The sequence below is a fragment of the Chrysochloris asiatica genome, unplaced genomic scaffold, assembly GCF_000296735.1.
Source record: "Chrysochloris asiatica unplaced genomic scaffold, ChrAsi1.0 scaffold00001, whole genome shotgun sequence".
In the NCBI taxonomy this organism is placed as follows: domain Eukaryota; kingdom Metazoa; phylum Chordata; class Mammalia; order Afrosoricida; family Chrysochloridae; genus Chrysochloris; species Chrysochloris asiatica.
In genome coordinates this window covers 39,147,281-39,175,082 of record NW_006408519.1, presented here as the reverse complement: position 1 = coordinate 39,175,082, position 27,802 = coordinate 39,147,281, and the positions used below count along the sequence as shown (strand labels likewise).

The 27,802-nt window shown below is 43.8% G+C and overlaps 1 protein-coding gene across 1 annotated transcript in view; it reads left to right on the top strand.

Annotated features, from left to right (window-relative positions):
• ADCY8 (adenylate cyclase 8 (brain)) overlaps positions 1-27,802 on the top strand; it is a 285,844-nt gene that overhangs the window by 103,312 nt on the left and 154,730 nt on the right. The window contains exons 3-5 of the mRNA XM_006830840.1: positions 3,511-3,641; positions 10,275-10,386; positions 17,997-18,124. Coding sequence (XP_006830903.1) covers positions 3,511-3,641; positions 10,275-10,386; positions 17,997-18,124 — 371 coding nt within the window. The remainder of the gene's footprint in view (positions 1-3,510; positions 3,642-10,274; positions 10,387-17,996; positions 18,125-27,802) is intronic.

Sequence of the window (27,802 nt, the reverse complement as noted above, 5' to 3'; positions counted from 1 at the left end):
TCCCAAGGCTGGGCAAGGATTGCCCAGGACTTCAAGGCAGACTTGAGGTTCTGGAGTGCAGCCATCGGCACCCTGCAGGAGGCTAGCGAATGTACCTGGTGGGCCTGTTCCGAGACGCCAACCTGTGCGTCATTCGCCCCAAGAGAGTCACCAACATGCCCAAAGACATCCTGCTGGCCCACCGGATATGCAGGGAGCGAGCTTAAGCACCAGGCCGTTTTTTATGGTGTTTTGTAGTCAATTCTGTAAAATACTTTGGTCTAATTTGTGACTTTTTTGTAGGAAATTGTTTATCATATATTGCATTTATACAATGCAAAAAGTGACTGTTGACAGACCTCTGTGATGTGGGCACTGTGGCTCAGGCGGGACAAATCGCTGATCCGCACAAGGGCTGGGTGATCACTTCTTGTCTCCTGATGCATGGTTCTGTGTGTTACTGACTTGTTGGGGAGCTGTTACCATACTAGAATTGAGAAATAAATGTGTCCAGGGTCCTTTTGCAACAAAAATGGTTATGACTTGATTCAAGTGTTGAACAATTGGGGCTGTTAAGTCTGATCAAACATCACTATGATCGAATGTGGACTTTTTCTTGGGTGAAGAGATACAAGTCTCAACCACAGTGTAGCTTACTGTTTCCTAAAAATAAAATAAAATAAAGGAAACCCGGCAGCTATATAATACACTGTTGTTGTGAAGTGCCGTGGAGTCAATTCTGACCCATAGCGACCCTATATAGAGTTTCCAGGGAGCAGCTGGTGAGCTTGAACCACCAACATTGCAGTTCAAACACCTTTGCAGTCTAGTGCATTAGCCCACAGTGCCACACCAGGACTCCATGTAATACACTATGTGCATTTGTAATAGCTATGCCATACATTGTTCTGTGGACATTTTTAAATTAAATGTTTTACATTTAAAAAAAACAAAAAAAACACAAGAAGCAGCACTGCCCTCAGGGTTCACATGACAGGACTGCTTTCTAGAGAGGAGGAATGCTCATTACTCTAAGCTCAGCAGGCACTCCATGAAGGATGAGGAGGAAAGAAGTGGTGGGGGTGGGGTACTGTTACAACGGTTCCAACTCATAGTGACCCTGTAGCGGGTCTCCGAGACTGTAAATCTTTACAGGAGTAGAAAGCCTCATCTTTCTCCCATGGAATGACAGTTAAATACGAACTCCTGCCATTGTGGTTGGCAGCCCAGCTTGTAATCCATTCATAACCCACCAGAGTTGCTTAAAATTGATGTCAGTGCTCTTGAATAGTTTATTTCATTGAATTCTCACATTGAACCCTGTGTAGTAGATACTATTTATATCTGCCAGATTAAAAACCTAAGGCATAGAGAGGTAAAGTGTCTGGTCCCATTCTATATTAGCATTAAGTGATGGAGGTGGAATCCAAACTCCTGGTAGACTAAAAAGCCTGGGTTTTCCCCATCAATAATGATGAAGTGTAAGGAGCTCTGGTAGCGTAGTGGTTACGAATCGGGCTGCGAACCTTAAGGTCAGCGGTTCGAAACTACCAGCTGCTCCGCGGGAGAAAGATGAGGCTTTCTACTCCCGTAAGGATTTACACCCTCGGAAACCCTGTACAGGGTCGCTATGGGTCGGACCCGACTCGATGGCACTTAACAACAACAACAATGATGAAGTGTAGTGGTTACGAATCGGGCTGTGAACCGCAAGGTCAGCAGTTTGAAACAACCAGCTGCTCCGCAGAAGAAAAAGAAGGCTTTCTGCTCCTGTAAATATTTACAGCCTCCGAAACACTGTTCAGGGTCACTATGGTTCGGAACCGACTTGATGGCACTTAACAACAACAACGACAATGATGAAGTAAAAGCATGTATCTTGGTTCTGCTTCTTGATAACGGTTCAGGATGTACAAGTCATGCCATCCCCTAGACTGGAGTCCTGGAGTACTGCTGTAGGATAAGCACAGGACTTCTAACCACAAGGTCAGTGGATCAAACCCACCAGCCACTGCTGCACAGATCACTAGGAATTGGAACTGACTCAATGTCACTTAATAACAAGAAGACTCAGTCTGTCCATTAAATGAAAATAATTGGTCATGCCTGCTAATCTTTCAGGGTTTTGCAAGGAACATATCTAAGAATGGATAGTGGGGAATTTTTTAAATTCACAAGGCCCGAGGTTCGAGCCCACCAGCTGCTCCATGGGAGAAAGATGAGGCTTTCTCTTCCCTCGAAAATTTAAAGCCTCAGAAACCCTATACAAGGTCATTATGAGTCAAAACAACTTGATCGTACTTAACAACAATGACAACAAATACCTAAATGAGAAATTATGATGACTAGATCACTTCTGTCTTAAACTCAGTTCCACATCATGGCAAACCATATGGAAGAAACCTTTGCAGGACTTACTTCACCTGCTAATTAGCCAGTTTCAGTGTTTATATCGACCTTGGTGATCCCAATGGGAAGAACATGTATCTATCTATCAAGCGTCAGGTCCCTCTTCTGTTTGACACAGAGATTATCCTAGAGCACCACAGCAGGAGTCTGACTTCCATGTATCAGTCAGTGTACCTACAAGGCTACAAGTCTATACTCATTTACTGCAGTTAGAGCCTCCTAGTACACTCTGTCCAGCTTTCTCATTATTACTCATTTACGATGACACTTCGAATCACACTCAATGGCTTGCCTACACTCAATACAAGTACACACTGTTGTTTCGTTACTGATTTTGTCACTGATTTTGTCAATCTTTCTGGTGTTTCAGCTATAATATTGTGGTAAGTAGTATTTGTGAACCTATATCAATAATTTTTTTAGACTGAAGTAGTAATTAAAGGAAAAGAAGGAGAGAAATCAGAAGAGGCTTTCACTCAGATACTAATAATGTAACTAATAATGTAATTCAACTTAGAAGGATCTTACGGTGCAATTTTGTTGTTAGTTTTAATATAATCTAAGAAAGATTACATTTAAGCAATTTACAACTGTATCACATAGGATTCTATGATTCAAACTAATGATAAATGTTACTAAGGATTCTGTATGGTCTGGTGCAGGAGGAGGTCCATGGGGGTGGGAGTGGGAAGTGACTTCATGTGTTACCACACTGGTAGATGATAGCAACCACAGTTGATGCCAATGAAGGTCATTCCAGATCTCTGGTTTGAATCATGTATCAATGACCATACTCTGCCATCATGGCCTTTTATTGCATGGCATTCATGGGTGGGTGGGTAAGACTTAATGTCTGTCTTCCCTATTAGAATGTAAGTGGCATACAGTGGTAGAGACCATCCATTGTGTTCAGCATTATTTACTCAACAAACCAAATGGTGTCTGGCAAATAGTAAACACTCAATATCTGTCATGATCCCGTAGTGGTAGGAAATAAGCAATTCTTCAGGAAGGACAACAAAGTTGCACTCCTGCACCCTATGACAGCTATACCCTCCACCCACCAATCTTAGAGGCATTGCTCAAGCTAACTAGACTGTCCTTTTTCGTATTTCCTTCCAGGAGCGGCTTGTGCTGTCTGTTCTCCCCAGATTTGTCGTCCTGGAAATGATCAACGACATGACCAACGTGGAAGACGAGCACCTGCAGCACCAGTTCCACCGGATCTACATCCACCGCTACGAGAACGTCAGGTGGGAGGAATGACACCCATCGGCCCTCCATGGGCTCCATGTGTACCCGGCAGCACTTCTCTCACCGTGGTTCTATCAGCACCTTCCCTCACATGCTTGATCCATTCATTAATGAGTTATTATTCATTATAGGGCTCTACATTTCCAAATTGAGGCTCAAGAATGGTGTCAGAGGAATGCAATTAGATTTGCCAGTTGACTTACTGCCTGGCTTCCCTGAAGCAAACTTGCTGTCTACATTTTGAGTGGGAGAAGCAAAAGCCTTTTGGAACATGATTGGAAAAATAAGTTCAGAATGCGATTTGGAGGCCTCAAGGCTAAGCACATAAGTCTCCTCTTGTCTATTTCTGAGTGTTTTGAAAACAAGATAAAAGGAGTACTATGTCTCTTTCCTTTGCAAATATTTATTTGGTCAATCAGTCTTCCATCCATCCGTCCATCTGTCCATCCATCCATCTGTCCATCTATCCATCCACCCATCTGTCCATCCATCCATCCACCCATCGTCTGTCTATCAATGCAATCTTCATGCTGAAACCTGAGCTAGACAGCGTGGTATAATGAAAATCAGAAAGCAAGTGCCATAGTGAGACAGAGCAGCTTTAGAACCCCAATCCTGCCTCTTCCTTTGTGTGGCCTTTGGTAATTTATTTTCCTAAGTTTCAGGGTTTTATTTTAATGGCCATCCTGCAAGCTTTTATAAAAATTATATGAGTCAAGTTATTTACAAAGCATAGGACAGAGGTAAGAATAGCATTCATACAGCTTCAGATACGTTTCTTAGTTGCAAGCAAAAGAAACCCACCAAAAAAACTAGATTGGATACTGTAGTCTATAATCACAGAAAAAGGAGAGGAGAAAAAAAAAAAAAAAAAAAAAAAACTGTATCAAAAGGCTTTATGGCAGATGACAGAATGACTGGGGAAGATTAAAGTCACCCTTGGGAATGTCTAGTATCATCAAAACCACAGAATTGGGAACATAGCCAGAGTCACATGCCCTGTCTCTGAAGAGTCCATTGCTATGTCACCAACTCCCTGCTCCTGACATAGCATGCCTCCTCTACAGTTGCTCCTGCAGCCCCAGAAACTGGGTGCTACTGCCTTTGCCTGCCCCCATTCTCTGCTCCTCCTGCTTTTTCACATCTCAATTTAAAGCTGAGGCAGTTGTGTCTGGTTGTCTGAGCCCATTCATTGCTAGTAGTCTCCAATGTTTTCAGCGTGTACAGTAAAAAAGACCAGTTGCCATTGAATCAGCTCCAACTCATGGCGACCCGTGTGTGTCGGAGAAGAACTGTGCTTCATAGGATTTTTGATGGCTAATTTTTCAGAAGCCCATCACCAGGTCTTTCTTTTAAGACACCTGTGGAAATACTAGAATCAACAATCTTTCTGTTAGCAGGAAACACATCGAAAATTTGCATTGTTCAGGGACTCTCCTTGTGCAGTACAGAAGGTTCTATCAAGCAAATACTAGAAAGTGGAAATTTCCCAAGCATAGGGGGAAGGATCATATGTTGAACAACTCTAAAAATGGTCAATAGCCACTCTTAGTGTCTTTCTTCCTAACTTTGGAGAAAGGAAGAACAAAATTTCCCTTTTGTTGGTATCTCTATGAATAAGGAAGACCGTAGATGAATCAATGCATTTGAATTATGGTGTATGAGAAGAATATTGAGACTACCATGGACCGCTGAAAGAACAAACAAATCTGTGTTGGAAGAAGTACGGCCAGGATGCTCCTTAAAAGCCAGGATGGCCATACTTTATCTGTCATACTTTGGACATGTTTTCAAGAGGGATCAATCCCTAGAGAAGGACATCATGCTTGCTAGAGTGTCATCGAAAAAGAGGAAGACACCCAATGAGATGGATTGGCACAGTGGCAGCCAATGGGCTCAAGTGTAGCAACAATTGGGAGGTTGGCTCAGGACTAGGCAGTGTTTCATTCTGTTGTGGATATAGTTGCTGTGAGTCAGAACTGACTGTATGGCATCTAGCAACAATAGCAACTATGGGTTCTATGCCTGGCATGAGGGCACACTCATTTCAAAGCAAATAAACAACGTGACTCCAACACCGTCCTTTATCTGACATATCAGTCTAAGTCATCACTTTGGTCTTGTCTAACACTTGGCCTCCATAATCAACACTGATTAGATGTTTGATTTATAAAATAGTCTCTTGCCAAACATCAACCCCAATAGAATACACCCTAGAACTAGGAACTGATCCCATAGAAAACAGGAAGTCACCAATATCATTTGTAGAACAATTAATGCCTATTCATTATAATATGGAGTCCTTGGGTGAAAGAAGCAGTTAATGCACTTGGCTGCTAACTGAAATGTCAGAGGCTCAAGGTCACTCAGAGATACCTTGGAGAAAGGCCTGATGATCTACTTCTCAAAAATCAGCCACTGAAAACCCTATGGAGCCCAGTTCTACCCTGACACACACGGGCTTTCCTTGTATCTAAGTAAGCACAATGGCAATGGTTTTTTACCTTGTTTTCTGACTGGGGGTTCTATTATCAAGGTAAGCAAAGGTTATCAGGAATCACAAAAAGGTGAAAATGTTCCTGAGAGAAGGGAACCCTAATTGAGCTTGAGTCAGTCAACTGGAAAAAGATAATGGCATGAATCCTGGGTGGAGATCAGCCTAAGTAAAGGCTGGGGGTGGTCCCTGCAGAGAATAATAGTTGGTTTTGCAACTGCTTCCCCAGCAACAAGGAGGCCCTGTGATCTGTACAGGGTCGCTATGGGTCGGAACCGACTCGACGGCACTTAACAACAACAACAACAACAAGAGGGAGCAGAAATTGAAGGGATGTATTGGAAGAAAAGGGTGGTACAAGCATTAAGGACTTGGCTGCAAACTAAAAGTCTCAAAAGGCTCCATGCAATAAAGACCTGGTGGTCCACTCCCTTAAAGACTGTTGTTGTTGTTAAGTGCCGTTGAGTCAGTTCCAATCCATAGCGACCTTGTATAGGATTTCCAAGGAGCGGCTGGTGAGCTTGAAGATTACAGCCCAGAAAACCCGATGGTGCACTTCTACTCTATCACATGGAGTTACTTTGCATTCAAAAATGACCTAACAGCAACAACATGCATATAGTATGTTATGAAAGTGCTTGTCACCCACCATAGCGAAAGTGAAAAATGAACTACCCAAGAAAAGAAAAAGCCAAACAAACTCACACACCCTTACCAAAACACTAAGCACCCTCAGTGAAGTTCAAGAAATACCACACTGGGCTTGCTTACTGCTCTGATTAATGTTTGTAGCTTTCCTTCATCCTGATCAGCCAGCTTTCCTTCTCCTCTTCCCCCACTCCATGTCCATTTATTGTAAATGATCAAACTGAGCTCCTACACTTGAGACCCCTCTCCAAAAATCCACACCACACCCACTAATTAAAACTGCATGGTTGCCCCACATTTCTCAGTATATCCTCAGTGATCAGAGTTATTTCTAGGGGAGAAGAATGCCCCCAGAACCCCACCACTGCACCAGCATCCCCTAGAATGGGTCACAGCAGCAGTGATGAGAAGCCAACAGCTCCTAGAAGTTTTAGAACTGAAAACAACACAGGCTAGAGGGCCTCTCCTGCCCACTGCTCGGCTGCAGGATGCTAAAGTAAGAGCAGAAATGAAAAAGGTCAAGGCTAAGGACCCCTCCCTTCCCAGTCCCCAAAGCAAACCCACTGTGGGGTTTGGAGCATGTTTGAATCATTTCCAATCTCATCATCTTCTTCATAGCAACCTACCTGGTTTATCCTTCCTTGCTCAGCTACTTTGGATTGTGCAGGTAACATGGTCCCTTCCTAAACACAATCTGCTCTATTTGCTGACATCTTTGCTATATGTCACATAGTTCATTGTTTCCCATCAGTTAGGAGCAAGCTAGGAGTCGCCATGCTACAGGACTCACATGCCCAGGTGGACTGGGTGCTAGCAGAGCTAGTTGTCATCCACAACCTTCTTCAGCAACCATCCCTGTAGGACTTTGGTTGAACCATTTCATTTGTTTCTGGACTTCCGTTTCCTCATTGAAAAACCGAGCTCTTTGAATTGGACCAAAAATTTGGATTCTTGATTCAATGCATCTTCCTATTTGGTCTTCTCATTCATTCCATCTGCCTAATTCTATTTAACTTTCCTGTTTTTATACTCTAGATATTTAAGACACTTCTTGAATGAGTTAGGGTAATGCTTACTGCTGTAACAAATAGACCTCTCCAATTTCAATGCTTTTAACTCAATAATTCATTCCTGCCTCACTCAACTGTCCACTCCGAGCTTCTTGGCCAGTAAGTGACTCAGGGACAAAGGTTCTCTTCATGTGATGAGGAAAGACTAGCATAGGCATGAGTCCCTGGAGATGTGGAAGGGTATGGTTCTCTAAGTGAGCCATCCCAACTCTACTACATGCTAACCACAGACTCCTCCATTAGCCTTAGCTTCCTCTTGTCCTTAGCACAGAAGACAGTACCTGTCCACTCATTTCAAAGGAAGAAGTGACAGAGTCAATGGGCTTGTGTGCTTGGCTTTTAGATGACTTTGAGAATGGCCCCTTCCCTTAGTTTCCTCTTCTTTCATTCTAAGCCAGTCCCTGTAGGTGACACAAGCAGTTTGCACTTCACCACCTACTCACCTGAAGACTGGAGCTTTGAAGCCCCACCCAAGCAGGTCTGTGGAAGAAAGTCCTAGTATTCTGCTCCCATAAGATTGTTGTTGTTAAGTGTCATCAAGTCGGTTCCAACCCATAGCGATCCTGTATAGGGTTTCCAAGGAGCAGCTGGTGAGCTTAAACTGCTGACCTTGCAGTTCAAAGTGACTTTGCAGTCTAGCGCATAGATTAGCAGCCAAGAAAACCTTATAGTGCAGTTCTACTTTATAACTCATGGGGTCCCCAAGAATCGGAATGAACTCAATGGCAACAGGTGTTTATACCAAGCCAAACAGTCCTCATTTACTTGAAGTTTTTAGTATATGTGAGAGTTATAGGTAATTGGTTATTTTGCCTGTGGTCTCCAAACTTTGCCATATGTGTTCATAATTTCCCAGAAAAAAAAAAAAAAAAAAAGTGTCTTAACTATTTGCCTGCCATTTTGGATAGATCATTTGTGAAGATCAAAGACCATAGCCTTCGGCATGGGTTGCACCTTAATGCAAAGAAAATAAAAATCTTCCCCACTGGACCAATAAATAATATCCATATAAATGGAGAAAAGGTTGAAGCTGTCAAAGACTTCATTTTGCTCAAATCAACCATCAACACTCATGGAAACAGCAGTCAAGTAATCAAACAATGTATTTCATAAGTCAAATCTGCTGCACAAGGCCTCTTTAAGGTATTCAAGAGCAAATGTGTCAGCTTGAGGACTAAGGTGCACTTGACCCAAGCCATGGTATTTTCAATAATCTCACATGCATGTGAAAGGTGAACAATGAATAAAGAAGACCGTAGAAGAATTGATGCTTTTAAGTTATGGTGTTGGAGGACAATATTAAAAGTATCATGGACTGCCGTAAGAGCAAACAAAGTTGCATTGGAAGAAGTACAATCAGAATACTCCTTAGAAGCCAGAATGGCAAGACTTCATCTCTCATACTTCTACCATATTATCAGGAGGGACCGGTCTCTGGATAAAAACATCATACTTGGTAAAGTGGAGTGCCAATGAAGAAGAGGGAGACCTTCAACAAGATGGATTGGCACAGTGACAGCAGCAGTGGGTTCATGGGTAGCAGCAATTTTGAGGATGACGCAGGACTAGGCAGTATTGTTTTCTGTTGTGCAAAAGGTTGCTGTAGATGGGAACTGACTCCACAGCACCTAACAACAACAACAACAGCAACATGTATCATTAGGGAGCCTTGGTGTGGCACTGTAGGATATGCACTGAACTGTTAACTGCAAGGTTAGCAGTTCAAACTCACAAATTACTCCTCAAAATCCTATATAGAGTGACTATGAGTCAGAACCAACTCAAGGGCACTTAACAATAAGAATATATCATTAAACGAACCCTGGTGGAGCAATGGTTAAGAACTGGGCTTCTAATCAAAACACACCCCCTCCCCAGCCAGTCCTTTCAGAGAGAAGACTTAGTGACCAGGTGATTTGTTCCTATAAAGATGACAGCCTAGAAAACCTTATGATACAGTTCTACTCCATCCTATAAGGTGGCTATGAGTTGGAATCAGTTGGATGACACACAACATATTGGCCTCAAGCTAATGAATTTTATTTCTGCTTTTACCCTGTGTTGATTTTGCCCTGAGTTGGTGCCATCTTCATTGTGAAACTGTAGATTCTTCATAACGTTTCATCTGGCTTTGCACAGATCTGTTCATAGTGACGCATCACTGCCCACACTGCACACCTCTGCACAGGAAGAAGGGCTTTCCGTCATCCCTTGCCCTTCCTGAACCCCTCAGTGGACAACTTCTCTGCTGAGACATTTGCTGAGTACCTAGGCATTCCTCCCGAGGCCCATGGCAGGGAGAAGGAAAAGCTGTGGAGCCATAGAGAACTGGTTTCTTTAGTTGGTATTTGATGTGTCTCCTGGGAGGAATTAAAATGCTAATACGCTTTCTCTCACCCCAACCCTTCCTTGTGGTTTAGTATTCTTTTTGCAGATGTGAAAGGATTTACCAGCCTCTCCACAACCTTGTCTGCTCAGGAACTGGTCAGGATGCTCAATGAACTCTTCGCCAGATTTGATCGACTGGCCCATGTGAGTTGAATTTAATTCCCTGCTAGTGGTTTGCTGGAGTGAAGGGCTGCATGTGGAATCAACGAGAACTCAGACTCAGCTTTCTTCACCCACACTGTTGTTGTTCTTACATTCCTTCTCTGGGCCTGAGCCCCTGGCCCTCGCTCACTCTGGGGACTGATGGTCCTTATTTACAGGCCATGGATGGAAGGCTTGTCAGATTAATTTTTCTAATTAAGAGGCAGCTGGGAGAGCAACAATCTTTATCTGTGTCTCCCTCCCTGTCATTATGGTCCCTGCATGTGGCCAGGTGCCATCAAAACCTCGGTGCTTGTACATGCAGTGGTGGCCAGTTGCAGTTTCCTAGCCAACCCCAGCCATCTGGAATGAATTAGCCTATTCTCAGAAGCCAGTCATCTGCCGCCATTTTGTCTGACCTTACTTAAGAGCTCTGTTTCTAGCCAAGACACCACCTTCCCTTTTCATCTGGTTTGATTAGAGCTAATCTAGAGACTTACTTTCTCGCTGGGTTTGATCAGAACTAGTCTGGAGTTCCGGTGGGGTGCTGTAGGATAAGCACTGGATCATAAGGTCAGTTTGAACCTCAAGGTTGGTAGTTCAAACTCACCAGCCACTCCTCAGAAACCCTATGCAGGGTCACTATAAGTTGAAACCAACACAATGGCACTTAAGAACAGTCTAGAGAAGAGGTGAGTGGACATGGACATTTGCCATCAAAACACAGATCTCTAGTCCTAACGCCACTTAGGTTATACTATATTTTAGAGTGGGCTGTTGTGTTATTGAGTATTTTTGAGTCAGTTCCAACACATAGCAACCCTGTAAAGAAATTCTGAGGAGCTGCAGGTGAGTTTGAACCACTGACCTTGTGGTTAGCAGTCCACTCGTACTCCATTGGAGTAGGCTAGCTCCTCATTTTTATCTACTGTCTCCATCTACGGAGTCCCGGTATAGCACTGTGGGTTAATGCACTGAACTGCAAAGTCAGTTTGAACCACAAGGTCACTGGTTCAAGATCACCAGCCACTCCTAGGAAACCCTATACAGGGTCACTATGGGTTGGAACCAACTCAACAGCACTTAACAACAACAACAGTCTCCATCTTTGGCGGGGGGGCGGGTGGTATAGTGGTTAAACACTTGGCTGCCAACCAAAAGGTCCGCACTTCCTATCCACCCACCCCTTTTGGGAGAAAAACGTGTCAGTCAACTTCCCTAAAGATTTACAGCCTTGGAAACTCTGCGGACAATTCTACTCTCTCCTATGGGGTCACAAGAAGTTGAAATCAACTTAGTCACAATAAGTTTTATCTTCATATAGGGCTTCAGGTAGGGCTTCGGATTCCTGATGTGGTTCTATAGGCTAATGAACTGCAAGGTCAGTGGTTCAAGCTCACCAGCCGCTCCTTGGAAACTCTATACAGGGTAACTATGAGTCGGCACCAACTCGACAGCAATTAACAATAACAACAAGGGCTTCATAAACTCTAATGGATTTTTCCAAAGTTTTTATAGTATGGAAAGAAAGGGATCATAATAAGGCCAACTTGATAAAATTTTCAAGATGACACTTCCCCTACTTTTTTTTTTTTTTTTAATATATCTTTTCCCAAATAATCTGGCTTCTTTAATATGAACTTATCAAAGTGGTTTCTGGTAGAAGGAAGTTGCTTGGATATTATTGTCAAGTCATGCGACAGCTTACGGGAGTTGATCAGAAAGATGTGTTTGTAATGACAGAACATAACAGATAAGATCTAAGACGAGACTTTATGAAGTATAAAGCATATATGTTGTTGTTATGTGTCATCAAGTCAATTCCAACCCATAGCCACCTTAGTCACCTTGTATGGGCTTCGGAGCCTTTAAATCTTTGCCAGGCTCAGAAAGCCTCATCTTTCTCTCACATACACAAGGGGGCTTCAAAAAGTTCGTGAAAAAATGTGGTTAAAAGGTAAATACCATGTAATCTAAGGTGCCCACATGGAACAACAGTTAAGTGTTCAGTTTCCAATTAAAAGGTTGATAGTTTGAACCCACCCGGAGGCTCCCAGTAAGATTTTTTTATTTGTTGTTGTTAAGTGCTGTCAAGTAAGTACTGACTCACAGCAAGCAACCCTAAATAGGGTTTCCAAGGAGCAGCTATTGAGTTTGAACTGTCAACCTTGTAGTTAGCAGTCCGATACTTATCCTACAGTGCCACACTAAGAATGCAATAGTCAAGAAGATTCCATTGGGCAGTTCTACATGGGATCACGTGGAGTCACAATGAGTTTGAGTTGACTTGATGGCAACTGACAACAACAACCATTGATTCTGGGCCAACATCTTAGAAGGAGCTTGCCCACTTCTCCTCATATTGATGAGATAAATGGAATTGGTATGCACACCTTTACTACACTGTTCAGTTTCTCCTCCAGAAACCAGAAAAGCCTTTTACCCAGTTGTCTCCGTTCCAAACACATTTTTACCAGGAGCTATGCCATTCTGCACCTTCGTAGAGAAAAGATCATGAAGCCCCAAAATCAGATCAAGAGGGGGTGGATTTCCACTTCTTCCTCCTACCTGCTGTGACCATTGGCTCCTCAGCCTTACCATTCCTCACCTGTAAAATGTACATGACTCAGAAGGTGTTCTTGAATACCAAATGAGGCCAATGGAATGTGTTAAATGGAGCCAAGCACATAGTATGTGCTCAGTAAAAATTGGCTCATTTTTCCAAAGTGCTTTCACCTCGGTTTTCAGGAGACGGTCATTGCTAACCAATTATACATGGTACAGATGTGTACCTTAAGCCAGCAGATCTTGGGTATTGCTTCAAAATTTCATGGAAAATGGAATGAAATGAGAATGGAATTTTTCCATGAGCTGTTTTTCATTTCTACAAACAGATGTAAATCCTACCCACCCTGCCTGCTTCAGGCTCACTATGAGGCTCAGAGGGGTAAAGACAGGAGCAGCAAGCACATGGCTGCTTGCAGATGGTTAGTGTCTCTATCTCTGTGACTCACTATTATACTGTCATGTCTTAAAGATAATATTGATCATTGTCATTCTTGTCACTTATGGGAGGAGCTCTGGTGACTCTGGGTTAAGCGTTGGACTGCTAACCGAAAGGTCAGCGGTTCAAATCCACCAGTCACTCTCTGGGAGAACGATGAGGCATTCTGCTTCCAGAAAGGTTCACTGCATAGCAGTTCTACTCTGTCCTGTAGAGACTCTATGAGTCGGGATCAGCTCAGTGGCAATGGCGTTGAGTTTGGGGATTTGGGTCACACATGGTTGTTGTTAAGTGTTATAAGTTGGTTCCAACTCATAATGACCCTGTATAGGGTTTCCAAGGAGCAGCTGGTGAGTTTGAACCACTGACCTTCTGGTTAGCAGTCCAGTGCTTAGCCTACAGCACCACACCAGGGTACATACAGGGAATTGGAACCCATCACATTTTAGTGACTTATCAAGGGTCACACTACTGATACATTTGATTAGAATGCACATGTTTGACTCTTAGACCAAGGTGTTTTTTGCTGCACCCTTTTGCCTTGCTTCATCCATCCCTGACACCAATAAGGAAGCAGATCCTGGTATCTGGTGTTTGATATATGTGGCAGCAAAGTTTCCCATTCCATCAGCCTGAGTCACTCACAGCAGGCTCTGTCCCAGAAGGCCGTTTACAGATGAAGTGGCATGACTGATTAAAATCGCCAGCCCTGCCTCCTCGCCTCCATTCTTATCTGCAAAATCCAAGCAAGGCATTAGATCAGAGATTCCCAAATACTCCTTCACAGATGCACATTTGGACATTTCAACTGGTAGGTAGCAGATGAAAAAAAACCAAAAAGATCAGAGAGATGTAGTGAAATTTAATCAGTATAAAAGCATTATGAGCCTCAAGGTTAGCAGTTTGAAACTACCAGCTGCTCTGTGGGAGAAAGATGAGGCGTTCTGCTCCCGTAAAGATTTACAGCCTCGGAAACCCTGTTTAGGGTCGCTATGAGTCAGAACCGACTCGACTCGACGGCACTTAACAACAACAACAAATGTATTGAGTGTAAATCAACCAGTGGTCCTTGAGTTGATTCTGACTCTTGGTGACCCCATGTGTGTCAGAATGGGACTGTACTCACAGGGTCATCAATCACTGTAAGGTTCCTGGGTGACACAAACTACTAACCTAAAGATGGGTGATTTGACCCCACACAGCCACGCCACAGAGGGAGAGTTTGGCAATCTGCTTCTGTAAGGGGCACAACTGAGAAAATCCTACGACACAATTCTATTCTGTAACATACGAGTCACCGTGAGTTGAAATTAACTCAATGGCAATGGATGTAGTTTGGGTTTTTCAAAGCAGATTGCCAGTCTGTGTGAGATCCTTCTGGGTGAACTCCAACATCCAGCCTTTCAGTTAGCACTTCGGTATGTTCACCATTTATATCGGCCATCGACTCCTTAGTATAAATGGTGGTGGTTATGTGCCGTGGAGTCGGTTCCGACTCATAAGCGACCCTTTACAGGGTTTCTGAGGCTGTAAATCTTTACAGGAGCAGAAAGCCTCATCTTTCTCCCATGAAACAGGTGATAGTTTCAAACTGCTGACATTTGTGGTTCACAGCCCACTTCATAACCACTACACTACCAGAGCTCTTTGTGGTGGTGGCTGTGTGCCATGGAGTTGGTTCCGACTCATAGAGAGCCTGTACAGGGTTTTCAAGGCTGTAGATCTCTATGGGAGCAGAAAGCCTCATCTTTTTCCTGCAGAACAGCTGGTAGTTTCGAACAGCTGACCTCGCGGTTCACAGCCTGATTCGTAACCTCTATGCTACCAGAGCTCCTTAACTCCCCTTTATTCTAAAAATATGTCTTCCCCTTTATTGGTGTGAAAAATCCCCCATCATAAAGTGATGAGGCTAGAAGTTGATCAGTGCACTGTTCTTGTTGAAGGTTCATGAATTATTAATACTCCCTTTGTTGTTGTTGTTAAGTGCCATTGAGTCAGTTCCAACTCATAGTGACCCTTTATAGGGTTTCTGAGGAGCAGCTGATGGGTTTGGACTGCTGACTTTGCAGCTCAAACTGACCTTTCGGTCCAGCACATCATCCTGCTGAGGACTTTGAGCCATTCCATGGGAGAAAGATGAGGCTTTCTGCTCCTGTGAAGATTTACAGCCTTGGATACCCTATGCAGGGTCACTATGAGTCAGAATGACTCCACGGCACACAACAACAACAATCTTAGCCAAAGACAAAAATTGTAACCCATGATAGTCCTTTAGTCAATTTGATTTTTTTAAAAATATTTTTCTCATGGATGCCACTATATATAATTAAATCATAAGAAAGACTAAGGTTGCCCCAGAGGATGTGAGTTTTATCTTATTCCAAGGAAGCACCCCAAACCCACCAACAGACAACTAAAATGCCAGGGCTAACAGACAAAGTAACCGTTAAGCTCCACTCTGGCCATGCCAGCTGGAAGTCTTAGAAGAGGCACCAAAGGTCTTGAGTCTCCCTTACTGATCAGACCTCATCCTCAGCTCTATTTCAAAATTAGCTGCGTTGAAACAGCCAATAGCCAGAAGCCACAGGTCCTAAAAATAACCTTGGGAAGGCAGCGATGGCATCAGGGTTCTGAAGACTGCATCTGTACCCGTTGGAAGGTTGGCAGGGCCCTGGAGACATGGTCCAGACGGGGAAGCATCAGAGCCAGCTCTGAGTCTCTTTGCCTTGTGTGATATTTGTCTTTTATTGGAAGGGTGATTTCATTTGTTATACAAACATAATGGTCTAACTCCTGGTACAATTAGGAAAGCAGCTTTGTGCTTTCCAGCTGGCTTCTCAGTGGCCTCTGTCTGCTGGCATCCACCCTCTTGTGACCTGCTCTTTCAGAGAGAATACCCGCCCACCCGTAGAACCACACATTCCTAGGGTTTCAGTGGCCATCCAGAGGCATTTCAGAGGTCAGCCTGTCCAGCTCATCCATTCAAGGGACCCAAGAGGCCTGTCCATGATCCCAAATAGAAATGCAAAGGAATAAAGACTTGTATCAAGTCTTCATCAGACAGGAAGTGTTGATCTAGCTCCCCATCTGCCAGAGCGTGCACTAAGCCTTCACTTGCCTTACATCATATACTCCTCACAACCACACAATGAGGCTGACTCTATTCTCCCAATTTTGCAAAATGTGGCAACTGAGGCTTTGAGGTTAAGTGAATTACCCAGAAGCATAGCAAGATGTGAGGGGCCTGGGATTGAATTCTGTGTAATGAGACTCTTCAGCCTGTGCTCTTTACCCCTAAGCTCAACTGCCTCAAGTTCTTCCTCTAAAACCTGCTACCTGTAACCTCTCTCAGTGCATTTCCCTTGGTTCTTGTAGTTCCCTGAGAATTTTCACAAACTGTGTCCTAAGGATTATGACTCCATCAACATACCTACTGACTCCAATTTACCACCTATGGAATGAGGCAGACACCCTCCCAGAGTTGTCGTGAAGACGAAGTCTGCTGGATCTATGATGCATGCTCCGAGTGGCCGTTATTACTGATAAACTTTGTGTCCTCAGCACCCAGGGACGATGCTTGGCTAATCAGAAATGTGCAAATGATTTTTTTTCACTGAGCAAGTACATGAATTAATAAATGAATAAAAGGATTTTAAGACCTAGCCAGCCCTTTTTCTTCAGGTCCAAACCCTTCACTGAGAAGGAGCTTAAAATAGAGTTGAAATACTAGGAAGCCCGCAGTGATCACGTATTTTATAAGTTATTGTTAGAGTCCTGGTGTGGTACTATAGGATAAAGTAAGTGGTTCAAACCCACCAGCCACTCCTCAGAAACCCTAGACAGAATCACTGAGTCGGAACCAATTCAGCAGTACTTAACAACAATATTGTTGAGTTAAAGGAGCTCTGGTAGTATCGTGGAATCTGTGTTGTGCTGCTAACTAGGTCCACAGTTCGAATCTACCAGCTGTTCTGGCTCTGTGGGAGAAAGATGAGGCTTTCTCCTCCTATGATGATTCACAGCTTGAAAAACCCTGTACAGGGTCACTATGAGTTGGAACTGATTCAAGGGCACACCATCACCCGTGTTGTGCGGTTACCACCATTGTTGAGCTGTTGTTGTTAAGTGCCTTTGAGTCAGTTCAGACTCATACAACCCTGTATAAGGTTTGTGAGGAGCAGCTGGTGGTTTGAACTGCTGACTTTGTGGTTCCAAGTCCAATGCTGATCCTAGAGCACCACACCAGGAGTCCTAAAGAATACTGAAAAACTGTTGAGGCATTCTGAAAAGGAAGGCATTGCTAGAGGTTGGATAAGCAGGGAACATTTTGCATATTGAATGATCAATGATCCCCTGGCCCATCACAGACCCAGGACAGAGCAGAGCCAAGATGGGGCCCTAGACTTGTCAAGTTCAAGATCCCTTGTATTTTGTGACTTCATTATTAAGGCATACCCCAAACTTCATCAGAAGGCAGAGGCTTCTAGGACAGGTGCTCTTGTTGCCCAGGTGCAGACACCTAACCATGCCCCCCTCTCTCCCAAGACTTTCTGAAACACCAGCCCATCTGCTGATATGGACCCTTTTTCTCCCACTCTTTTCCTTCCAGGAGCATCACTGTCTCCGCATTAAGATCCTGGGAGACTGTTACTACTGCGTTTCTGGACTTCCAGAACCCCGTCAGGACCATGCGCACTGCTGTGTTGAAATGGGCCTCAGCATGATTAAGACCATCAGGTAATGTTTTCCTAGCAGCCATGGGTGACTACACTAGTGGGCTATCCCTTCCACCATGCCTGGGCCTTCCATGTCCACTATAGGAAGGACAAACCAACCCATCTCCGCTTCATCTTAAAGCCTGGTTGTGAATTGAAATGCAGTTTCAGAAAAATTACATTTCCATCTGCTGTTCCCTAAGAGCCAATGCACATACTAGCTTGATTATTTTCCAATGATACCTCACTTTGAATGATTTATGCAACACATCTGTGTTGCAAATTTCCTTGCAAAGGTAGAACAAGGAGCCAGACATAGTCCTTCAGGGAGAATACAGTGTAGTGGGAGAGTTGAACACACAGACCGTCTCAATAGGCTGCAGGTAACTTCACAATGAATCAAATCCAAGCTGTGAGGAGAGAGTAGAGAAGGACCAGCTCATTCCATCCAAGGTTCTGTGGAGGATTGACAGGGGTAGATGTCCACACTGCTCCTGGAGGTGAGTAGAAGCTAGCCAGAACCTGAAGGTGAAAGAAGAGCTTTAGTAGGAAGATGGCCCTAGGAAGAAACTACATTATTCTGCCAGAGCAACTGGTGGGAGCTGCAGAGTGGGGAGCAGCCAAGACCCCAAAACCTCCAAGTTACTTTGAAGGGTGGCACTGTATCCAGTGGGAAATCACTGGAGAGCTGCTTCCAAGAGCCAGCTCTTGGCTTGTCTGACAAACAGAGGTTCATCAAGGGAGAGAAGAGATTGAGGTCCAAGAGTCTGAAACTAGAGTGTTTATAGCAACGAGACAGAGACTGTAGTTAGTTCCACCAGGGTTCCAAAATAGTGACAGAGCTTCCAAGCATCACATCCTGACACAACCACAGCAAAGTTAATAAGTACAGAGGTAGACAAAGGTGACATGGGGGACAGATATGTTTTCTTTGGCTTACGCCTTCCTATGAAGGAAGAAGAGTTACCAGAACCACATTGGATGATTTGACCTTGGGTGTGTCAGGCTGGATGAGAGCTACGATGTCAGCAAAAGCAACAACCCTGTACTGCTACTTACCACAGCCACATACACACACACACCCTCCACTGTAGACTTGACTCTTCTGTTGCTTCCCAGCATGGAATGGGCAGGAGGGATTTAAGCAACTGGAATTCCACACCACATGGCCTGGGCTGTGCCTGACACTTCCTACTTGCTAACAGATCCTTGATTTCATTCAGGAACGGTGCCTTAATCCCCAGTTAAGAAGAGGGCTGTGAATCTCTGGGTGGCTTTAGTAATTAAGAATTTGACTCCTAACCAAAAGGTTGGCATTCAAGTCTGCCCAGATGCTCCTTGGAAGAAAGGCTTTGGTGATATACTTCTGAAAGATCACAACCATGGAAAATCATGTGGAGCACAGTTCTGTTCTGACACACATGGGGTCTCCGTAAGTCCGGATCGACCCTACGACAACTGTTTATTTGTTTGTTTGTTTAACAACAGGGCACATGAACTCTCCAGGTGTGAGCTTGCTTCTTCTGACCCACTGATCATTGGTAACTGCTCTGTTGATTTGGCTCTGGTAACTTCAAACTTGGTCTGAAATGACCCCCCAGATGAACAGATAGGAGGATTAGAGCTCCTCACCATACCTTCTGTTGAGTTTCTGTAGCATGTGGAAGATTTTCATGAACATTATTTTATTGTACTCACACCCACCCTCTGAAGCAGGCACAAGAATCCCTTTGCAATGGGGAAAGTGAGGCTGGAAGAGGTTAAGGAGCTCATCTAGATCACACCGATAATAAATCATGATCCAAAGATTCAGAGAGCACTGGCCTGTGAACCACAAGTTCCACAGTCTGAGCCATCAGTCAGTCCTAGGCAGAACGAAGAGGCTTTCTGCTCCTGCAAAGATTCAAAGGCTTGGAAACCCTATACAGGGTCATTACGAGTCGGAACCAACTCAACAGCACATAACAACAACAACAAAGATTCCAAGAAGATTTGTCTGCTCCTAAGTCTTTAGAATCCACCTCTGGTTTGTCATTTGGTATGTCTGTGACTTTGGTTGATGGCGCTGAATCTCTGACAGTTGCCATCTTTTGATGGTTGTAGCTTATGCTCTATGCTGCCTTTTCTTTTACTGTGGACACTTAACCACAGTGAGGCATGAAGATGCATCATAAAACCTCAGGTATCTCAAAGTAATTCCATAGTTTCTTGGATTGAATAACTCATAGAAAACACATTCACTACCAAACTCAAAGTCTAAAATGTCTGCAAACTCTATTTTGAGAAACCAAGAGAATGAATACAATCTGCAAATAATGAGAGTCTTCTCTGTACCCGCTTCTGTACCCCTTGTCTGCCCACACTTCCCCTCCTTTCCCTGTCTTCTCCTCCCTAACTCCTCCTCTTACCTGGTTTTCTTTCTAGAAATAATGTGTCTAGACTCAGACTGTCTTACAGCTTGCTATCCCGACAGAGGCCATGTTCTCTGCCCAGTTGTAGAGGTAATGTGGTAATGAAATGAGCACAGGCTCTGGGGTCAGATGAACCTGGAGTTCAGCTCCAGCTCTACCACAACTGGATGTGTGACCCTGGCAAGTGACTGGAACTCTGTGACTCCCTTTCCCATGCAGTCCTGGCATACATGTATTATCCAGCTGCAAGGTGGTGGGGAGGCTAATAGGAGATGGTCTCCACACTTGACTGGCCCAGAGTAAGCTTCACTTAGGAGTCAGTACCATTCTTCCCATTCTTATTATGATGCCTATAAGGAGCTCTGGTAGCGTAGTGGTTACGAATCGGGCTGCGAACCTTAAGGTCAGCGGTTTGAAACTACCAGCCGCTCTGCGGGAGAAAGATGAGGCTTTCTACTCCTGTAAGGATTTACACCCTCGGAAACCTTGTACAGGGTCGCTATGGGTCGGAACCGACTCGACGGCACTTAACAACAACAACATATGTCATCTTGGCTGTACTGCCCTCTACTTGGGACACCATAGATTTAGAAAGTTGAAAGCTGAATTTACAAAGTATTAGAAAGGAGTCTTGGTACAGTGCTGTAGGATAATCAATGGACTGGGAACCACAAGGTTGGCAATTGAAACCCACCAGCCGCTCCTCAGACATGCTATACAGGGTTGCTATGATTTGGAACCAACTCACCAGCACTTAACAACAGAAAGGAGTCCAGAGTCCTGATGTGATGCTGTAGGATAAGCACTGAACTGCTAACTACAGGGTTGACGTTTCAAACCCACCAGTGCTTCCTTGGAAACCCTATACAGGGTCACCATAAGTTAGAACAGACCCAACAGCACTTATCAACACCAACAAGAAGAAAGGAGTCCCGCTCTGGTGCTCCAGGATAGTAAGCAGTGGAATGCTAACTGCAAGGTTGGTGGTTCAAACCCACTATCCATTCCTTAGAAACCCTCTTCAGGGTCTCTGAGTAGGAATCTATGGGCTGGCACTTAACAACAGAAAGCATCATGAATTTGTTTTCTTTGCCCTTTGCATTCCAATTTGTTTGGGGAGGTGGGTCCTGGATCTGTGACTCTGCCTTCTTCTCTTGGCAGAGGAAAACAAAACAATTAAAATGCCAAAGAAGTGCACTCCCTCAGAACCAGCAACACTAAACCGCCCCATTCCAGCAGGCTGTCATTGGTTCAAAAAGCAAAGGAAGGTGTGTTCATGCCTTGGAGATGCCCTCTACAGACAGGGTGAGGTCCAGCCCACTGAAGCTGTGCTCCTGCTCAGACCTGTGTGGACCCACTTCCTAGACTTGTGCTCAGAGAAGCACGCTTAAAAAGGAAACGTACAAAATCAACTACACACGTGTAATATTTCAGGCAACGTGCTGTTGTGGTGGTTGTTCAGTGCCGCCAAGTCAGTTCCAATTCACAGCTACCCTACCTAGGGCTTTCAAGGACCGACTGGTGGGTCTCAACCACCAACCTGGTAATTAGCAGTCCAGTGCTTATTCTACAGCACCATACCGGAAAAACGAGGAAAAATTAAAACATTTTGCATCCTGTTTCTTAAATTAATTCTTCTCTTTTGTGTAATCTCTGAGAAATGATTTGCCATGTGATATGTGGGCCAGGAAAAACCTAGGACAGCTGTGTATTTTTGAACAAGAACGTCAACTTCACCAACTGTTTGTTGTAGTCAGCTGCCACTGAATTGGTGACCTTTTGTATATATACCGGAAGGAAATAGTGCCAGGTCCCGCGCCATCTTCAAAATCATTGGAATGTTTGAACCCACTGTTGTGACTATTTCATCAGTCCATCTCATTAAAAGGTTCCCTCATTTTTGCTGACCCTCTCCTTTACCAAACATGATCTTTTTCTAGATATTGGTCTTTCCTGATGACATGTCCAAAGTGAGCCAAACTTTTACCACCCTCATTTCTAAGGAGCTTGCTAAAGAGGAGAGGACTGTGAAGTTCCATCCATTCGATGCCCTAAATCCTTTTAGTATGCCTCCATCAGCCAAACTCATATGCCCACACTGCCAGGAGTCTGCTTTTAGAAAGGAGTATTTAGATCTCTTTCATATCTTAGAAAAATGTACAGTTGTCACAATCAGACCATCCAATCTGTCCTCATGGGAAGAAAAAGTACTTGATAGTAATTACAACAGGCTTCATGCCTCATTGCATGGCTATCTCTGAAGATTCCCCATAAGACCTAGGAGAGGGACTTTGGAAAAGAATCGTGTGAGCTAAGAATTTCTAGTAAAATAAAAATCCACTTTTTTGCCACCCCTAAAATGGAGTACACAGGTGGAGAAACAGATTGAAAGTGTCCACTCTACTGTTGTCCCATCTTCTCCAGGGATGCAGAACTTCCTTCTTCTAGGTCCTCCATGGAGAAGACCCTGAGGGTTCCACCCTAGAGTGCTTATCTGGCCAACCTGAAAAGACTGAGATAATTTAACCCACCAATTTGAAAGTTGAAGGGTTTTGCCTGAAAACAAAGATGGCTGCTGTGATGCTACTTAAGACACAGAAGATGTGGGATCTTGGGCCAGCTCTAAAACAAATTAGGCATGTGAACCTTATTCTATCAGTCCATCAGTCCATCAATAGATTAGTCGGCATGTATTTTTTGAGCTTGTACCATGTCCCAGTCACAATGCCAACCCTTTAAATATAGTGATGACTACATCACTCCAGGGACCTCCTCTTGATCATCAGTGTTCATTAGAGACATCACTTGGACAACTGCCTAGAAAATGAGTAACTTGGGCCAGACCAGCTCTGAAGTTCCTGTTCTGAAAATCTCTGATTGACCAACCACTTCAAAATCAAGTCCCCACTCCTGGTGGCCTAGCAAGTTAAGCATCGGGCTGCTAACCACAAGGTTGATGGTTCAAAACCACCAGCTGCTTCTCAGAAGAAAGGTGAGGCTTTTCTGTACCTGAAAAGATTTAGTCTTGGAAGCCCCATGGAACCGTTTTATTCTGTCTTATAGGGTCACTCTGAGTCAAAATTGACTCAATGGAAGTGGGGTGGGTTTAAAAATGAGTGTCAGTAGCAAAGCCTTCCACAGACTTTGCACGGAAGTTTGTATCTTGATGTAAGTAGATGATAGTCCACAGAGACAATGCTGAAGACATGAACACTTGTTATCAAGATCCTTTAAGATACATAGAGTCTTCTCATTTGTCATGTTGGACCTTTTTATCTGATTGAAGGTCTCTTTTCTGAATTCTTAGAGTGGAACAGTGAGAAATGAGATGGAGTAGGTAGAAATGACTCAAGGGCTTTCTCCTGCTATTTATTGAGCACTGCTTTTACTCCTTTAGAATAAGACAATTTAGTGGCATTTGTTAACTTCATGAGTCAGAGTCTATTAATACCCAAACAACGCCTTGATTATAATGTAGGTGACTTTAGGTCCAGCATTAATTCTCCCAGTTAACAAGAAAGCATTGTGCAGAGGACTGAACACGAGCTCTGGAATTGGTTATAATCAGTCCAGGCTTCTAGAGTATTTATTCTCTATTACCGATCAGGCATTGTACTCTGAGGGGTGACTGGTGAACATTAATTCCATCTTAATGTGTGTGAAGGAGATTTCCAGTCATGTAGCTTTATTAAACAGGTAACAATCTCACCCACTGCCACTTATACAAGATGAGATATTTCAGTGAGCGCCAAAGGCTCTTGTTCCAACTGGAAAATTCCATTGAAGCCATGAATTTGAGAAGCATAGGTAATATCATAATGTAATATTATGATTGTAATATCAATCCATAATACGTGGATTGTTGTATCATATCAAATAAAGTCTTTATTGACTGGTGTTCCCAGATCTATGGCCACTCTGTGTATCTTGTCCGAGATCAATCCTTACTGGAGCCATGAGAGTGTCTCCATGAACTTCCTTCTTTCGGGTATTTCCTGTGTTAAGAGCCCAGCACCCACCCCCAGGGAGCAGAACAGTCATGCTGGTGCTCTGATGGCAAGAGGACCTTTGAATGCTACCTCTCCAGATTCCTGAAATGCCAATAGTAATTCTTCTCTAATCAGACACAAGCTAAGGCAGGGTGATGAAACCAGCAAAGGCTGGGGCTGTCTGCTGCTAGTTCCCGCATCATCAGGCTACACGAGTGGACAAGAGTCAAGACAATCATAAGCACAAACACGAGGGAAGCAGTTCTTCCTGATTTTTATGTTACTGAGGTATCTCTGCAGTCATTCTCTTGATCTAGAACCAATTCTTTCATCCTGGAAACAAAGTCATGAAGAATGTACCATCCTGGTTGTTAAATGCCATCGAGTCAGTTCTGACTCATAGTGACCCGGGATAAAGTTTCTGTAGTCATACACCTTTGCAGGAGCAGAAAGCCTCATCTTTCTCCCGAGGAATGGCTGGTGGACTCAAACCACAGACGTGTGTGCATATATGTCTGTGTGTCTATTAAGAAGACCTTGGTGCTTACTACAATGATGAATTCAGTCAATGTGGTTAGTGTATAGAATATCTGTGGCAAAGAGAAACAGCATATGTGGTTGAACAGATCATTGGTGACCTTCTAGAACACACTTGGGCCTTATCCCCTAGACAATACTTCAAGTAGAGTACCTAAAGAGAATCCAGATGTATGATTCTATCCAGTTGATGCTAGATGAGAGGAACCAGGGGCTGAGGGGAAGAAAGCTGGTGGGCAGACATTTTTGTAGCAATCCAGGGGATGGGTACTACAGACCAGGGGTAGAACAGTGGCTGTGAGACCCAGAGGAAAGGAGGAAGCTAACTTCCAAAGTTGAAATCCTGAGGATCCGCTAAGAAATAACATGGGCCATATACATTTTAACTAAATCAAGTGTGTCGTTACCATAAACTTATTTATCAGTGTACAATCCCATAGCTGTAAGGCAGGACTCTACTTTATTAAGCGTACAGTTAGTTGATTGCTGGATGAGATGATGGCAAACGTACTTTGAAAGTGTAACTTGTGTGCCATCAGGAGACTTAGAGGAGCGAACTGAGGAGAACAAAATGAGGAGTCGACCTACAATCTGAACAACTAGCCAGCTGCTGGTTCTCCTGGTTATTAGGTGTGTGACTTCACTTATTTCTCAGAGCCCATGTGGTCTCATTCACAAACTGGACATCTTAAGATCCCAACTTCAGTGTGCCATTTAGAAAATCAAAATAGATTGCATGGGCATTGTTGTTGCTGTCGTTGTTAAGTGCTGTCGAGTCATTGCCGACTCATAGCAACCCTGCATGGGGTTTCCAAGGAGCTGCTGATGAGTTTGAACCACTAACCTTATGGTTCAAACCGACCTTGCAGTCCAGCACATTAACCCACAGTGTCAGTTACCACCATTGAAATATTTGCAGTAGAATCTTGTCATGAGAACTGATTTTGGACACTGGAGAATCTGACTCAGTTAAGTTACAAAAATTGATTCCTTTCTCTGGGTTTCTGTTCTATTCCAAAAAAATAATGATAATTGTTTGTTGTTGTTGTTGTTAGGTGCTGTGCAATCCGGTTATGAGCCATAGCAACCTTACGTGCAACAGAACGAAACACTACCCCATCCTGTGCCAGCCTCACAGTTTTTGTTGTTTGGGCTCATTGTTTCAGCCACTGTATCAATCCAGCTCTTCTAAGTGTACCTTTACTTCTAATGAAACATTTAATACCATCTCATGCATGTCTGTTCATAAAATTTAATTAATCAAAGTTGGTAATGGTTCTATTACCTAGATTGAGAAGTAGCTCCAGGTGCCTCGTTTTCACATACCCTGTGTCTATTTTGGGGAGACCTGTTAGCGGAGCGACACAGGATTTGATGCTGGCCTCTGTTCTATGTGTTATCTTTATTAATGATCTATGAAAGGCTTCCTTGATGAATCTTAATGAAATTTGCAGGGTCTGGTCCTACAGTGCAATTGCTAAAAAGTCATAGAAACAGCACTGGAATACCAAATAGCAACTAGCTCGTCCCCAACAGTTAGTTAAAGCAAAGATCTTAATCTCAGGGGCCGGGTGGCCATGCCAAGCAATAGGGCAGGGCAAGGAATGAAATGAAAACTGGAAGTTATATTGCTGGTCTTCATCTGAAGCAGAAGGTCCACACCCTATGCATGCTTCTCAGCTTTCCTTACTTTTTCTTTTTCTCTCTTAATTGTTTTTGGGTTTCCTCTTTCATTCTCCTTCTCTGTTTTCCTCCTTTCCTTTCTTCCTCCTTCCTTCTTGCTCTCCCATCTTCTTTCCTTCCTTTTCTTTCTTCTTTCTCTCTCTCTTGCCCTCCTCCTCTTTCTCTCTTCCCCTTCCTCTCTGCCTCTTCTTTTCCCATCCTCTCTCTCCCCTCCCATGTTCTCTCTGCACCCCCTCCCTTGCTCCCTCTCACTGTCTCGCTGTTTTTTCCTTTTGTTCCCCCTAATGTCCCTATAAAGGAACTCTGGTAGCGTAGTGGTTACGAATTGGGCTGCGAACCTTAAAGTCAGCGGTTCGAAACTACCAGTCACTCCACGGGAGAAAGATGAGGCTTTCTACTCCCGTAAGGATTTACATCCTTGGAAACCCTGTACAGGGTCGCTATGGGTCAGAACCAACTCGAAGGCACTTAACAATAACAACAACAACAATGTCCCTATGGGAAGTGTGGCTCCATATGATAAGCACTGGTTTACCAACCAAAAGGTCTGTGGTTCAAACTCCATGGGAGAAAGATGAGGCTTTCTGCCCCCTCAAAGATTTACAGCCTCAGAAACCTTATACAGGATCGCTATGAGATGGAACCACCTTAATGGCACCTAATAACAAGGTCTCTGTCTTCATTTCCAAAGCCTAGGTGACTGCAGACAACAGGAAGCATTGCCTTGTACTTTTGGTGCGCAGAAGTTCAAGTTCAGAGGGCAGGGCCTTGCTTTCTCCAAAGGCTCCAGGGAAGATTCTTCCTTGTCACCTAAGTGTCTGATTGTTGTTGTTGAGTACTGTCAAGTAGGTTCTGACGCATACCGATCCTGTACAATGTTTCCGAGGAGCAGTTGGTGGATTTGAACTGCTAACCTTGTAGCTCTAGGTTTTCTTTGGCTAGTGGCAGCATAAATCTAGTCTCCGCCTCTATCTTTGCCTGTTTATTGTTCCTCTGAGGCCATTTGTCTGTGTCTCTTCTCTTTGTATAAGGACACCAGTCATAAAGACATTGGGGCCTACTCTACTCCAATATTATCTC